This window comes from Leptopilina boulardi, unplaced genomic scaffold, assembly GCF_019393585.1.
Source record: "Leptopilina boulardi isolate dan_hultmark-lab unplaced genomic scaffold, ZJU_Lbou_2.1 LbouV2_216, whole genome shotgun sequence".
Taxonomy (NCBI): domain Eukaryota; kingdom Metazoa; phylum Arthropoda; class Insecta; order Hymenoptera; family Figitidae; genus Leptopilina; species Leptopilina boulardi.
In genome coordinates, this window is record NW_026137770.1 from 3,166,781 (window position 1) to 3,183,644 (window position 16,864).

Consider the following 16,864-nt stretch of genomic DNA (forward strand, 5'->3'; position numbering starts at 1 on the left):
TTTTAGAATTATGATTCAATAGAATCTTATTCTTTAGAATATTAATTTTGCAGAATATTTACTTGTTCGAATATTAATGTTTTAAAAAATGCAAATGGTCGAAAATCAATTTGACAGAAATAATTCGGCGGAAACTTCAAATTTGACCAATCAGAAATTATCAAGAAAATTATGATTGGTCAAATTTGAAGTTTCCGCAGAATTATTTCTGGCAAATTGATTTTCGACCATTTTAATATTCTAGAACATTAATATTCGAGAAAATTAATATTCTTTCTAATCCTCTTTCTACAAAATTAAGATTCTTTTAAATTACAATTCTGCAAAATTAATATTCTACAAGAGAAAGTTTCGGTTAAATTGAGATTCCATCATATTAAATGTTTGTCAAAATTAATTTTCGTCTAAATAAAAATTAAATTTTAGAATAAAAATCAAATCATAATTCTAAAAAAATTGGTTTAGAACTTATTCATGCGTCCTAACAAATTTCGGAATGCCTCGGAATAATAACTTATTAAAAAATTATTTGGTTAAAGAATTTTATTTAACTTAAAAAGTGATATAAAAAGAAGAAAAAATATTTCAATCTTCAAAAAAAAAAATAAATTAGAAAACTTTTTTATTTAGATTCTCGTAAATTAAAATAATTTGGTTTGGAAATATTATTACCTTGCCGGACTTGACATTTTCAGCACATCGAGGACCATATTGAGACATTCCAAGTACCACTTCGAGCCATGCCAAAACTGTTGGTGCTCTCCATCTTTCCATAGGTACTGATGCAGCTTCTCTCAGTAGACGAAGTTTCTCAGCATATCCTTCCTCCGTAAGTGGTGACCGTGATCGATAAGGATCAAATCCTTCCGGACCTTCGTTCCCCATGCTCCCAATTCCTGAACTATTCACTGCTTTTCGATGACGTGAACGAGCAAATACCCTTGAATAATAATAAAAAAAAGACGAACAACTTTAAAGTTTTTGTCGCTAACAACAAAAAGAAGCAGACAGTTTTTTTATAAAAAAAATGACAAAAATTTACCTAAACCTATTACAGAGATGTTTTTAACATACAATTTTAAAACATTCTTCAATTCATTAGATAATTATAATATTAAAAGAATACAATAAAATCAAAAAATTTAATTTCGAATAGATAACAAATTTCAAAATAATCAATCTATAATATACAGAAACTTCACGTGAGCCTAAAAGTACCTATAAGTTTGAATTTAAATTATAATATTAATATTTAACTAGATACAAATATTGTTTTAAACTTTGGAAAATATCCCAATTTATCAAAAATTTATAACTAATAAATATTCCTATTCTTGTTCTTTAAAATAGGTATTTTCATTTAAAATACGTTATGAGAAAAATGAACTTAAGAAAAATTAATTATCATTTTCATTACGTAAATGATATCGAAATATATTAATGTAAAATATTATTAAGGCCAAATAAATAGATTTTAATGATTTTTTCAGGGATTATTTATTTTTTTGCTAACAATTTAGAACATTTTTTGTCCAAAAAAAAAAAAAAAAATTATTTAAACAAATGATTGAAAAGAAAAAATAAAGTTTATAAGAAAGCTAATTTGATTGGAAATTTGTTTACAATAATTATTTATAATAAAATTTTTTTCTGTTAATGAGATTATTTTGCTTTCAAAAGCTTACTTTGAATAATTTTGTTAATTTATTAATTCTTTTAAATACGAATTCTGTTGAGAAAAAAAATTTGTTTGTTTAAAAAAAAATTAGAAGACAAAATAAAAATTAAAAAAAAATTATAATAATAATTAAATTAAGTATTATTTGTATAAATGTTCATTTTTTGGATTTCATAATATTGTAGTAAAGATGGAAATGATTTAAAAAAAATAAAATGTGGATTTTTGAAAAAAAAACAATTTCCATCTTTACTATACTGAAATATTATTTGTTTATAATAAATATAAATAATAATATATTATAATTTGGTTTACCTTGAAATGGAACCCCACGTGCCACCACGTGTAGCAGAAGATCGTGAATGTGCGGCAGGTGCGATGACAGGTGGTGTCTGTTTATTTCTTCTAGGTTCAGATTCCAAAGGACTCGACAGTTGTTCCACAGAACGAGATAATGAAGAATTATCCATTGACCTTGAAAATGCATTTAAAGGCGACAAAGTTGGACTGCAATCTTTTGGTGTTGTAGCTGTTCAACAAACAAAACAAAAAAATATTCAACGAAATTTTTCTTTTATTTATCATACAATAACAAATATTTAATATCTTTCTAAAAATTTTTTTTTTTTTATATTTAGAAAAATTTTCTCTTCACGGCTAATAAAAAAAGAATATTGCATTGAAGCAAACAGTTTTTTTTCAGAATTTTTAAACATAAAAATGCATTTTAATATTTATGTTATTTATAGCTATATATTAGCATTTAAAAATATTTATCTGAAAATGAATCCTCTAATTTGAGATTCTTTCACCATGAAGATTAAATATACATAAATTACACATATGCAACATAAAGAACACACAGTTTTTGTTAATTGTGTGGCGTTTAATAATAATAATAATAATAATAATAAAAGGCTTCTCTTTTAAAATATATTTATGCACATGCACCAGCACTGATAACAAAACTATATAATTATATATATGCATGAAATGTGGTGTAAGTGGTGTGTTTGTGTGTGTGTATATACTGTATTTTCGAAAATAAAGTGACTATATTATGTGAAATCACAAGTAAATTTATTTTAATTTATTCTCAACTTATTGAAAAATTTAATAATCGTTTAAATTCATATTTGAAAATTAAGATTTAAATGTATATATGTATATTTAAATTCATAATTTTCGAGGTTTTAATTAAGATTAAGGTAAACTAAATATTATCATTAGAACAGAACTTTTAATTACAGAGTAATATGGCAGGGAAAACTTTTAATTAATTGCTAAGTAGTAATAGCTCACAATTTTGAATTAATTACTCTAATGAAATTGAAAATTAAGTTAAATCCAGAACAATAGCGACAACGAATTTTAAAAAGTGAATTTAAAAATTTTGAGGAAATATACAAAAAATATTTATAAATTACTAAATTAAAAGAGTGAAAAGTTAATTTTACAATTTTAATTTATATAATTGTAAATAAAAATGTTAAAATAATAAAATTAAATTAAAAAAATTTTTTATTCAATTTTTTTTAATTAAAATAAAATTACTAACATTATAAAAATTTAAAATTAATAAAATGTAAAAAAAAATATATTTCCAATTTTTTAATAGAAGATAAAATCAAATGAAAAAGTTGCTTTTTAATTTGATACGCGCCGAACAATAATTTTCATACAAGGGAAACTGTAATTTGTTAATATTAAAAATTGTTTCGAAACTGGTTACAAAAGAGGACGAAAGCCGATGTCCTTGAGAGTCAGCTTCGAATGCACATAACGTATAATGTATTAAGTGAGGATGAAACGACCATTAAAGACGAAGTTGGTTGTAATATAACCACCATTATGGTCTCAAAAATTGTCAATAAATAAAATAATATTAATTTGAATCGCGATTTGATGCATAATTTGAAAAGAAAATCGTTAAATTCATATTTAACTCTATTAAATAATTTAAAAAAAAAAAATTTTATCGTAAATATAAAAAGAATTTCTATGTAAATTTATTATTAAGCTGAATAGTTATTTTAACTAAGTTGCGATTAGAAATTCGAGAAAATTAAAGTTATTTATAGAGTTCTGAAGTATTTAAAGTCGCTCGAAGCGCCTCTAGCGGATGTTTTTTTTCCAAATAATGGGTAGCTTAATCTGACAATTATACACATGTAAGTTAAATTATAAACAAGGATTTTTTAAACTATTGTTAATATCCATAACAGTATTAATTTAATAACAATAATCTTGATTAAATCATTAATTAGCGTTAAACACTTGCTCACATGTGGACATTTTAATATTTTAATAATGTTTTCTGAACCCAGCGATTCAATACTCCCAAGTTAACCTTTAATGGTGTTCCGCTGTCTTTCAAAATTTGGCTCCTCGTAGGTGCATTTAATTTAAAAAGGATTTTTCTCTCAAATCGGATTCCTGTCGTTTTATATGTGAATAAATTTTTAATTTCTTAAAGGCAAATGAAAGTACACAAACTTAGGATAACTGGTATTTTATCCGATTTTGCCATTTCTGTCTGAATTGGGAGAGTATTATTTTTGAAATTAAATGTACCCCATTTTTAAAAGACAACCACTGCTTGCCATTACGGAACACCGTTAAACATACAATGAATCTTCGGGGAATTTTCGGTGCTGTGTGTGAATATAAGTGGGCAGAAAACCATGTTCGTTTTAAGAACCTTTTTTAGAACGTTTCATGTCTGCCAAATAATGTTCTAGAACATTATTTGAACATTTTTGTTCTTAAAATGTTTCAGAACATTATTTGGCAGACATGAAACGTTCTAAAAACGTTTTTAAAACGAACATGATTTTTTGCCCACTGGGAATAATTAATTAATTAATATAATTATTATAATAATAAATAAATTAAATTAAATCATTAATTAATTAAACTCTACGAACAGCTGCTATTCATTTTTCTCTTCTTTCTTTGAGCCACAACCTTTTCGGAAAGGAATAAAATTGTAGTTCAGGATTATTGCGTTCACTATTAGAACAACTTACTACGCAACACATTTTTTTTTGATCCTTTATTTTTATTTAAAAATGAACTTTTTGATCACGACAAATTATATTCAATACAACAAGATACCTACTTATTTGAAATTTTCACCACTAGTTGGCGTTAAGAACATATTTCAGAACTCTAATCAGAATAAAATTATTATTAAAACACTTGTTCGGTAATTTACAGCACTGATCCATTGTACACTACAGCCATAACCTCGAATCAAGTTCGATAAACTTAAAAATTTTAAATTTAATCATTGATAAAATATTAATACAACAAGTGCATTATTTACTAGAAAAGTGCGTATGAGTTTTTCACAGATAGGTACAAAAAAGTGATGAAAATATTTTAAATTTAAATATTACTAAAGCTTTAAAAGAAGTGATTTATTGATGATCACTCTCCTCTATATTTAAATAAAAAGATTTTTTAAATAAAAAATTGTTATATAAGCTGAACTAATTTATAAGGAAACAAATGTGTTGGCAAAAATTACACGCTAAAAAAACTTTGTATAAACTAGCGAAAATAATCTCTGGAATAGTTATAAGTAGGGGAATAGTGTCAGGGTTGGACACAGTTTTGGTTTTTTGTTTATAAATATTTTATTGAGATAAATTTAGTCAATTGTGGTATATGGGTGGAAAGATCTACAAAAGAGGAACACTTTTGCTGTGGACCGTAAATTGAGTGGTCCAAAATTAAAAAAGTTATAAACATTTAAAAAAAAAAAATCTAGTCAGGGTTGGACTTTTCAGTCAGGGTTGGACACTTTTTGAAAATCGAAACGCATTATTGGCAAAAACGTAAAATAACATTTGTAATGTTTTTTATTCTTATTTTTTCATGTTTATCTTTACTTATTGTTTACAAATTGTAAAGCTTCATGGGTTTAAAATAGGAATGAACTCAAATTACAAAAAATAATGCTTTATTGTTCCAAATAACTCAATGAAATGATGAACAAAATTTATACAATTTAAGTATTATTTTTCTAATATCTTTGGCACAATTTTGCACTGAAATATCAATAAAATAAAATTTATTTATAAATTGTGTCAATTTCATAATTAATATGGGTGTCCAACCCTAACTGTATAAGTGTATAAGTGTTCTAGTCTTCTTGCTTCGATTGCACCGAAGACGCTACTTTTGATTCTCCAAAAATGTAATGCCACAAAAAGTTAGGTTACACTACTAGAAGATTCGTCACGTATGCACACAGGTGGCGCTACTGTCCTTATTTAAAAAAAGCCAAGTGTCCAACCCTGACACTATTCCCCTATAGTTAATATCGCCTTAGCGATAATCCATTTTCGCTAGAATAGAGAAAATAAAATTTTCTATGAGATTTAACTATACTAAATATATATTATGAATAGAATATAAATACAGTATCTCTGAAGCAGTATTTATTTTAACTATCATGGAGATATTCAATTTCCTTAAGAAAATGAAAATAGTGACTATTTTAGATATTGTTAAACGTGTTATAATTAATCTATTAAATAGATTTCCTTATTCTATAAATATTGTACTTTTGTTATGTCACTGTTCATAAATTTTTTAGCGTGTATATTTAAGGCTTAGAAGCACATCAATATTTGAAATATGTTGAGCGAAATAAGCGCAGTGGAAATGATTTGTGGTTCGGTAACTATCAAAATGCGCCAAAGGCAGTTTGCGCCAAACGGCGTTTGACCCAATATGCTATAGTTAGTGTCATTCTCGATGGTGAATGAGAAATCTGTAAAAATGATAAAAGTGAAGGTCTGAGAAGCCCGCGAGATGTCTATAGTATCACAGTTTGTGTATTATTACAAATAGACATTGGCGTGGAGATTTAGGGAATGCAGAAAATAAAGTGAAATAGTTTTCTTCGCGGAAATAGTGAACGTGATGTTTTTATAAATAAGTAAATTGCTTATTTGATTAATTAATGAATTAATATTATGAATTAATTAATGAATTAATATTATGAATTAATTAATTAATATTATCAATTGATGGAATAATTAATTAATTAACATTATTGATATTATCAATTGATTAATTAATTAATTAATTAATTAATATTATCAATCAATTAATTAATTAATTAACAGTGACTGGAAGAAATAACGAGTAGTAAAATTATGGATACCAATATTGAGGTTAGTTTAAATTTTATTTTCAATGAAAATAATAATAATTTTGCGATTGCATAAAAATTTATTTTTTTCAGCGATCTCATGTAATGAATTTTCATCTAAATTACATCAATTTAAACGCATGTAAAATTCACTGCGAAAGTCTACTCAACTGTAAATTGGTTTTCATTAAGAAAATATTTTTACAACAAACATAGAATAAGTTGATAATAATAATAATTTTAAATTTCTTATAAATTATGATGGCATTTTTTACTTTTGGAAATAAAATTTTTATCCTATTCTCCAACTATGCTGATTAAAATAATTCTATTCCTTGCTTGATAGTTACCAGGGTTATCACAGTTATTGTTAACATGAACCTAATTGTTGTTCGATTTAGTAAACAATTATTTTTCGATTGGCTAAAAATTTATTTTTTTCACCGATCTCATGTAATGAACTTTCATCTAATTACATCAATTTAAACGCATGTAAAATGGTAAAAAAAATATCAAACTGCGAAGGTTTACTCAACTGTAAATTGAATTTTATTAAGAAAATATTTTTACAATAAACATGGAATAAGTTAACAATGATTAGACACCTTCTAAATCATATTGGCATTTTTCATTTTTGAAAATAAAATTTTTATTCTATTCTAAAACCATGCTAATTAAAAAAATTCTATTCCTAGCATAATAGACGCCAGAGTTATTATTGTTATTGTGAACATGGGCCTAATTGTTGTTCGATTTAGTAAACAATTATTGTTCGATTGTAATGAATTTTCATCTAATTAGACCAGTTTAAACGCATGTTTAAATTCACTGCGAAGGTTTACTCAACTGTAAATTGGTTTTCATTAAGAAAATATTTTTACAACAAACATAGAATAAGTTGATAATAATAATAATTTCAAATTTCTTATAAATTATGATGGCATTTTTTACTTTTGGAAATAAAATTTTTATCCTATATTATCCAACTATGCTGATTAAAATAATTCTATTCCTTGCTTGATAGTTACCAGGGTTATCACAGTTATTGTTAACATGAACCTAATTGTTGTTCGATTTAGTAAACAATTATTTTTCGATTGGCTAAAAATTTATTTTTTTCACCGATCTCATGTAATGAACTTTCATCTAATTACATCAATTTAAACGCATGTAAAATGGTAAATAAAATATCAAACTGCGAAGGTTTACTCAACTGTAAATTGAATTTTATTAAGAAAATATTTTTACAATAAACATGGAATAAGTGAACAATGATTAGACACCTTCTAAATCATATTGGCATTTTTCATTTTTGAAAATAAAATTTTCATTCTATTCTAAAACCATGCTAATTAAAAAAATTCTATTCCTAGCATAATAGACGCCAGAGTTATTATTGTTATTGTGAACATGGGCCTAATTATTGTTCGATTTAGTAAACAATAATTTTGCGATAGCATAAAAAATTATTTTTTTCACCGATCTCATGTAATGAATTTTCATCTAATTACATCAATTTAAACGTATGTAAATTTCACTGCGATAGTTTACTTAACTGTGAATTGGTTTTCACTTAGAAAATATTTTTACAACAAACATAGAATAAGTTGATAATAATTTGTACATCGTCCAAATCATATTGGCATTTTTTATTTCTGGAAATAAAATTTTTATTCTATTCTAAAACTATGCTAATTAACAAAATTCTATTCCTAGCATAATAGACACCATAGTTATTATGGTTATTGAGAACATGGACCTAATTGTTGTTCGATTTAGTAAACAATTATTGTTCGATTGCAAAAAAAAAAATTTTTTTCCTCGATCTCATGTAATGAATTTTCATCTAATTAGACCAGTTTAAATTTTACATACGTTTAAACTGATCTAATTAGATGAAAATTTATTACATGAGATCGCTGAAAAAATTATTTTTTATCCATTCGAAAAATAATTGTTTACTAAATCGAACAACAATTAGGTTCATGTTTACAATAACTGTGATAACCATGATGACTATCAAGCAAGAAATAGAATTATTTTAATCAGCATAGTTGGAGAATAGGATAAAAATTTTATTTCCAAAAGTAAAAAATGCCATCATAATTTATAAGGAATTTGAAATTATTATTATTATTAACTTATTCCATGTTTGTTGTAAAAATATTTTCTTAATAAAATTCAATTTACAGTTGAGTAAACCTTCGCAGTTTGATATTTTATTTACCATTTTACATGCGTTTAAACTGATCTAATTAGATGAAAATTTATTACATGAGATCGCTAAAAAAAATAATTATTTATCCAATCGAAAAATAATTGTTTACTAAATCGAACAACAATTAGGCCCATGTTCACAATAACAATCATAACTCTGGCGTCTATTATGCTAGGAATAGAATTTTTTTAATTAGCATGGTTTTAGAATAGAATAAAAATTTTATTTTCAAAAATGAAAAATGCCAATATGATTTAGAAGGTGTCTAATCATTGTTAACTTATTCCATGTTTATTGTAAAAATATTTTCTTAATGAAATTCAATTTACAGTTGAGTAAACCTTCGCAGTTTGATATTTTATTTACCATTTTACATGCGTTTAAATTGATGTAATTAGATGAAAGTTCATTACATGAGATCGGTGAAAAAAATAAATTTTTAGCCAATCGAAAAATAATTGTTTACTAAATCGAACAACAATTAGGTTCATGTTAACAATAACTGTGATAACCCTGGTAACTATCAAGCAAGGAATAGAATTATTTTAATCAGCATAGTTGGAGAATAGGATAAAAATTTTATTTCCAAAAGTAAAAAATGCCATCATAATTTATAAGAAATTTAAAATTATTATTATTATCAACTTATTCTATGTTTGTTGTAAAAATATTTTCTTAATGAAAACCAATTTACAGTTGAGTAGACTTTCGCAGTGAATTTTACATGCGTTTAAATTGATGTAATTAGATGAAAATTCATTACATGAGATCGCTGAAAAAAATAAATTTTTATGCAATCGCAAAATTATTATTATTTTCATTGAAAATAAAATTTAAACTAACCTCAATATTGGTATCCATAATTTTACTACTCGTTATTTCTTCCAGTCACTGTTAATTAATTAATTAATTGATTGATAATATTAATTAATTAATTAATTAATCAATCAATTGATAATATCAATAATGTTAATTAATTAATTATTCCATCAATTGATAATATTAATTAATTAATTCATAATATTAATTCATTAATTAATCAAATAAGCAATTTACTTATTTATAAAAACATCACGTTCACTATTTCCGCGAAGAAAACTATTTCACTTTATTTTCTGCATTCCCTAAATCTCCACGCCAATGTCTATTTGTAATAATACACAAACTGTGATACTATAGACATCTCGCGGGCTTCTCAGACCTTCACTTTTATCATTTTTACAGATTTCTCATTCACCATCGAGAATGACACTAACTATAGCATATTGGGTCAAACGCCGTTTGGCGCAAACTGCCTTTGGCGCATTTTGATAGTTACCTTCAACTCCAGGTTGGTTGGAATCCGTACTCTGGTAATGAAAATGACGTCAATGGCATTTGATGATCATGATGTAGAACACTTACATTGATACATGTGAGATGGTGCTACTGAGGATACCACGGAAATGCTGTCCATATCGAGACCACTTCCCTCGACCGTTATTGTTGGTGTGCCTGTACGAAATATAGGGTTTTAAAAAAAAAAACTAAATTCATATTTTAAAATCAATTTTCACTTAGAAAAGCAGTATTCCAAGATGTAGACCTCGCAATGTTGACTCGAGCAATGTTTGTGTGTTCTTTATGCTGTTTTTTTATTCTTTACTTATATATGTATATTATTATCCATAAATATTATATACATTTAAATACAAGTCAAAAGAGTTAATGAAAAAGTGTCATTTTCTAATTATATAATATTAACGTGCAGAATAATGTCAATATCAAATGTCGTGTAAGAAATTGAACCAACAGTGGGTAAGGGCGCACTCACACCTTTTGGCTGCCTGCAGATTACCATGGCAACGCATGAGAGTGAGTGCGACAGAAAATTTAAAAATTTGAATATTCAAATTTTCTGTCTCACTCACACTCGTGCGTTGCCATGGAAACCTGCAGGCAGGCAGGCAGCCAAAAAAGGTGTGAGTGCGCCATAATTAATTAAATTTTATTCATTTATTTCGGTGTCGGAATTGAAGTGAAGAATTTTTTATATTTAATTATTAAAATTATTATTTTTTGAACCAAATACTATAAACGAATTTTAAAAATTTAATCAATTTTCATTTAATAAAAAAAATTAATTGTAAATATTTTTAAAAATTAAATTAGATTGCATCTGAAATAAATTATACAAAAATTAATTTATAAACCCACTATTTTGTAATTTTTTCAATTGATAATATATGTATATTTAAAAAAATATTTTTTTGAGCGATTGTAATCTAGTGTTTAACAGAGTTTCATGCCAGTGTTATGTTTGAGGATCTAAAAATGCACTATTATATGAAAATTGAGGATTCTTAAAAAAAGAAATACTTATAATAGGTATTCCAAAGAAAAAGACATTACAGAATCTCATTAACTTTTTTTTTTTAAAAAAAGTTTTAAATGTTTTCAATTATATCAGAAGAGCTACCTAAGTGGAAATTTTTAACAGTACCATGTACTAAACTTTTTGAGGACAAAGTGGACTTTCAAGACACAATAATATATATATATGTATATATAACTAAAAAGTTTGATCATTAAAACTTTCCCTCTCAAAGAAAATCTCGAATAAAAATATGATTAAAAAAGTTTCGATGTATAGAAGCTTCTCTTTCACTTTTCATTTTCATAAACGATTTTTACAAAACAAAAAAAATTTTCTCCGTTTTGGCACAGTTCTAATTCTTTTTTGATTAAACAAGAACACGAATAAAAATTACCCAAATTAATTTTTATTTTTATAGAAGTGGCATATAATCACTCTACACTACTTTTTAATCTTTAATCATCGAATTTGTAATCCAAAAATCCTGGGGGTAAAAAAAAGTGTTTATCGATTTTAGTAAATATAAAATATGTCCCTCATATTGGATCCGACATTTTGAATTTTCAAAACCTGACACCGAATTCGTCATCATCGATTCTAGAAATTTGTACTTTTTATTTCCATTCATATATTATTGCTGAAAATCTTAGCTAAAATAATTTGCGTCTAAGACTGCAAAAATTATTAGAAAAATATTTATTAAACTAAACTTTGTTACAATACATAAATATTTAGCGGTGTGATTTCTCCGCAAGTAATTCTATATATAATATAAAATATATAGAAAATTATGATTGGCTCAAAAGAAAATTCGATTAATGGAAAATTAGGTCAGACGCGCAAATTCTGTTAAATCACAATTCAATTACTATGCACTTCTGTCAAAAGCAAATTGAATTTGGGGAATTTTCATGTGCGCCCTATTAAATGTCGCAAGTAATTATTCTATAAAAAATCCATTGCAAATTAATTCAGAAATTTAGAAAATTATTAATTTAATATTTATAGAAAAAATAAAGAATCAGGGTAAATATCCCAATTACTGTGATGTACAACCCAAGACCGCCGGCTTAAATGATAAAATAATAGAAGTGTAAATAAAATAATGATTTAATTCTTTTGTTAAATCACTATTAGTATCTATTATTACTGCGCACCGTGTGCACCAATTACTGCAGCGCTATAAGCGTTAATTTAGAGGTTAGGTTGACTGAATAGACCACATAGTAATAGGAGCATGAGAAAAATATACGCATGCTGTAATTACTGCGATAGGTTCAATTGAAACTTGAATAACTCATTTGATAATAGTCGAAATATGCATATTTCGTGGATATAATATCAAATATTATTTGGAATAATTTTTAAAGTCATTTTGAAACAGTTTTATGTTCTCAATTAGTAAGTTTTACTAATTTTATAGAAATCGCAGTAATTGGGACATCAGCAGTAATTGATACACTTACCCTATATGGAAATGTAATAATTTTATCCTACGAAGAATTAGTTAATTGTTTAATTAAGTGTATATATTTAAGTAAAAAAAGTAAAAAAGAAATTACTGGAAAATTTCTGCAGTGGCTCACCGTCGGTTGTCGAATCTGAGAGATTTCCTCCGACACTGGTGGCGCCACCACTTTCCCGATCGCTGGAACCACGAACACCACTGTCTGCACTGCAACTTCCACGATCGCCAGCTTGTCCACCGGAAGTGGATCCAGTCCCCACACCTCCACTGGCATTGCCGACGGTTATTCCTAATTCCACACTACCGCCAAGGGGCTGTTGAGATCCTAGATGTGGAATTATGCCACATCCTCCGCCGCCACCACCACCACCACTACTACTTCCTGCTCCAGGCGTTGCTGCACCATTTATACTGCCCCTTGGAAATGATACCAGTGACTCCTGATCACTCAAACAAATTCCACCTCCGCCTCCACGTTCAACCAGTTGTCTTTGAAGCTAAAAAATACAAATATGTGCCAAATGTTAGCTCACTAGGTCAAACTCGATGAGAGGAGGAAGGACGGACACAGGAGTGTAACTTTGTGAATTAAAATAAAAAGCAAAAAAATAAGACTGAAATGAGAAAAAAAAAATTGGAAAAAATGAAGGTTATGAGAAAAGAAAGAGCCGCAGGAAATTCTTGGAAGTCTAATTATTATGGAAAAGTATATATATATATGAACCTCTTTAATGGTAGCATGTGCATGAGATAAAGCAGCTTCCTTATCGGCTAAACTGGCTGCTAAAGTAAGACTCCGATCCGCCTCGTCTCTCGCTGCCCTTAGGAGACTCCAGCGTTCTCGTTCTCTCTCACGGTCTCGTTCCTCAGATGGAAGCCCCCCGCCTTGTTGAAGACGTCCCAAGGTCGCCTCGTTTTCACGCATCCGCTGTAATCAACGGTCAAACAGACCCACATCCGGGCAGTAACTCCACCCCCAACAAAACCAACACCAACTGTATAATATATACTAGTAAACTACTTTCATGCACCGGTATAGTTTATAACTTGACACAAAATTTTCTATTAAATCAACAAAACTATTATTTATATATATGCTTTGTACTCAAGTATTTAATTAAAAAAAATTACAACTAACTTTGAGGTGAACACATAATTTAATATTAAACAATATAATTGTATTTCTCTTGTATTTTAACAATTATTATATTCCGTACGGAAATTAAAATCTGCGGGGCTGATGGGGTACTGACTAGATTTCCCTATATCTTTGATTTAAAGAAAATTCAACATTTTGAAAATTTTTAAAAAATTACGAAAATATTCACGGAGAAAAATGAGTTTGCTATTATATGGATAGCTAATTATTAGCTACAGTAGCTAATATTTAGCTGTTACAGCAAACTATTTTAGATATAGTAGCTAATTTTTAGCTGTATTAGCTAACGAAAATTGCTGTCCATATAATAACAAATAGGGTTAGCTAAAATAGCTAAATTTTAGCTAATATGGCTAACTTTTTTTCTCCGTGTTGCAAAAAATATAGTAAAATATTTTTCTAGTATTTTTTGCACTGAATTTTTGAAATTTTTACGTAAAAACACACAATTAAAAAAGAAAACTTTTAAAATTGATGAATTTTTAAGGAAATTAGGTATATTCAAAAATAAAAAATCACTAAAATTCTGAAATTTTGAAAAATCCTATCTACTAAACATTTTTTTAAACAGGGAAAACTGGGTATTGAAATACAAAATTTTAATAGTAAATAATTATTAAATTGATGGCAATAGTATAATTGTTTTCTGTATAAGAAAATAAGGAAAAATGAGAATGAAAATTTTTTTTGTAATTATGTTAAAGCGAATTAATTATACTTTCAAATCGCTGTTAAACTTCTTGAAACTTGATAATTTGCTGTTTTCTGCAGTGATGATTTTTAAAGAAACCTAATCCACTTACAATATACATATAGTCGAGCCCAATAACAAAGTCCCCTGACAGGTGTCTAGTGTGACCTATCAGTGTAAGTTTCAAATGCGATTATCGTCACTATATACTTTCTAAAGAATTTCTTTGTCCCCATATTTATGGGTGATTCCCCAGAAACTGGTCATTTTCAAGGAAGAATTTTTTTTCTTAAAGTAACTGAAAAAAATTTGAAAATTTGATTTTTTTTATATCAATTTCTATTTATTGGCATCAAATATATAGTCATACTTGAAGTGGTCATACAATTATTTTTAAGACAGAAGATTTTTACTGACAAAGACTTTCAGTTTCAGTCCTTTCATCTGTCAAAATAAAACAGGAAACAAATCTCAATTAGTAATTCAGACAAGTAACATCAAGGGGTTCTGAAATATTAATTATCTTCTAACACTCGGGAGTTTTTGGGGTCGCTAATTACAAATCGGAGGTCCGACTTTCAAAATTCAAAATGGCGAATTCAAAGTGGCGGACAACTTTTGCAAAAATTATCAATTTGGCTTAAAACTTGTTACTCGGGGGTTTTTGGGGTCACTTATTATGATTCTGAGGTCAGATTTTCAAAATTCAAAATGGCGGATCTAACATCGAATTCTTAAAAATCAATCTTTTTTGCAAAATGACTGGATTTTTAGAAAATCGATCGCCATATTGGCTCTTCTATTTAAAATTTTACAAATATAACTTAAGATTTGTAATCAGCGACCCCAAAAACCCCCGTGTAACAAGTTTTAAGACAAATTGATCATTTTTGCAAAAGTTATCCGCCATTTTGGATTCGCCATTCTGAAATTTGAAAATCTGACCTCAGATTTGTAATCAGCGACCCGAAAAATCCCCGAGTAACAAATTTTAACCCAAATTGATCATTTTTTTTTTGTTCTAAGGATTTCGTACACCCTACTATGAATTTGAAAATAAAAAAAACATATTTTAATCGCCATTTTGAAATAAAATAAAATAAATACTAGTACCTTGAAGCTTAACTATTATTGTCACGATATATGTAGCAATAAAAAATATTCCTTTAAGTTAAAGTGCCCAAAAAAATTCATAAATAAAAAAAATCGTGTTTTTTTATTAAAAATCTGCCTGCAATTTGTTTATTTATAAACATACGTTAATTTTCTCATATATTAAAATTTATCACTTGGTAAAATATTGAAATAAATATATGGTGTGAATTTATCAATCTTCCAAGTCAAAAGTGTTGAAAATAAAAAAACACTGCATTTTTTTGACGTTTCGACGGTACGACCGTCCTCATCAGAAACTATAAAAAATTATTTATTAATTAATAAAATTACAAAAAATTTTTTTACAAAGAAAAAAATTTATAAAAATTGTATAATGAAAAGAAATAATTAAACATTTTCTTTACCGTAAAATTTTAAAAGAAAAAGAAAAATTGTCTGTGGTCGACGTTTGGACAGACCACGATCAACTGACAAGACTAACAATATAGAAACAATAAGTATAAGTTATAGGAAGTCAATGAACTTTCACAAAAATAAAAGAGAAATAGCGAAGATGTACACTTAGTATATTACTATATATATTGAGAAAATGATCACTAAAATGATTCAGTAGGAAAAATATTGTTATTTGTGGAAAATCTAATGTTATAATTTTTTGAAAAAGTTTTTATAAAATTTGTTAAGATTTTTTGTATCATCTTTTTTGTTTAATGGTTTGTTTTGTGAATTTATGTGAATCATTTCAGAAATCAGTCTTTTTTGCCAAACAGGTTCGTTGTCAAGAATATTAAAGTTGTCAAAGTCAAAATTATGGTTAAGGGTATCTGTGTGTTTCGCAATTACATTTGTTAGTCTTGTCAGTTGATCGTGGTCTGTCCAAACGTCGACCACAGACAATTTTTCTTTTTCTTTTAAAATTTTACTGTAAAGAAAATTTTTAATTATTTCTTTTCATTATACAATTTTTATAAATTTTTTTCTTTGTAAAAAAATTTTTTGTAATTTTATTAA

At 26.8% G+C, this 16,864-nt stretch overlaps 1 protein-coding gene across 6 annotated transcripts in view; it reads right to left on the reverse strand.

Moving 5' to 3' along the window:
• Nucleotides 1-16,864, reverse strand: part of LOC127279341 (kazrin) — a 165,294-nt gene that overhangs the window by 21,981 nt on the left and 126,449 nt on the right. For 3 of the 6 annotated variants that reach the window (XM_051301648.1, XM_051301643.1, XM_051301645.1), the window contains 5 exons: nucleotides 13,612-13,815; nucleotides 12,982-13,384; nucleotides 10,468-10,557; nucleotides 1,994-2,207; nucleotides 673-940 (listed from right to left, as the gene is read on the reverse strand). In XM_051301648.1, coding sequence (XP_051157605.1) covers nucleotides 673-940; nucleotides 1,994-2,207; nucleotides 10,468-10,557; nucleotides 12,982-13,384; nucleotides 13,612-13,815 — 1,179 coding nt within the window. The remainder of the gene's footprint in view (nucleotides 1-672; nucleotides 941-1,993; nucleotides 2,208-10,467; nucleotides 10,558-12,981; nucleotides 13,385-13,611; nucleotides 13,816-16,864) is intronic. The other 3 variants (XM_051301642.1, XM_051301646.1, XM_051301647.1) reach the window with 3 other exon arrangements.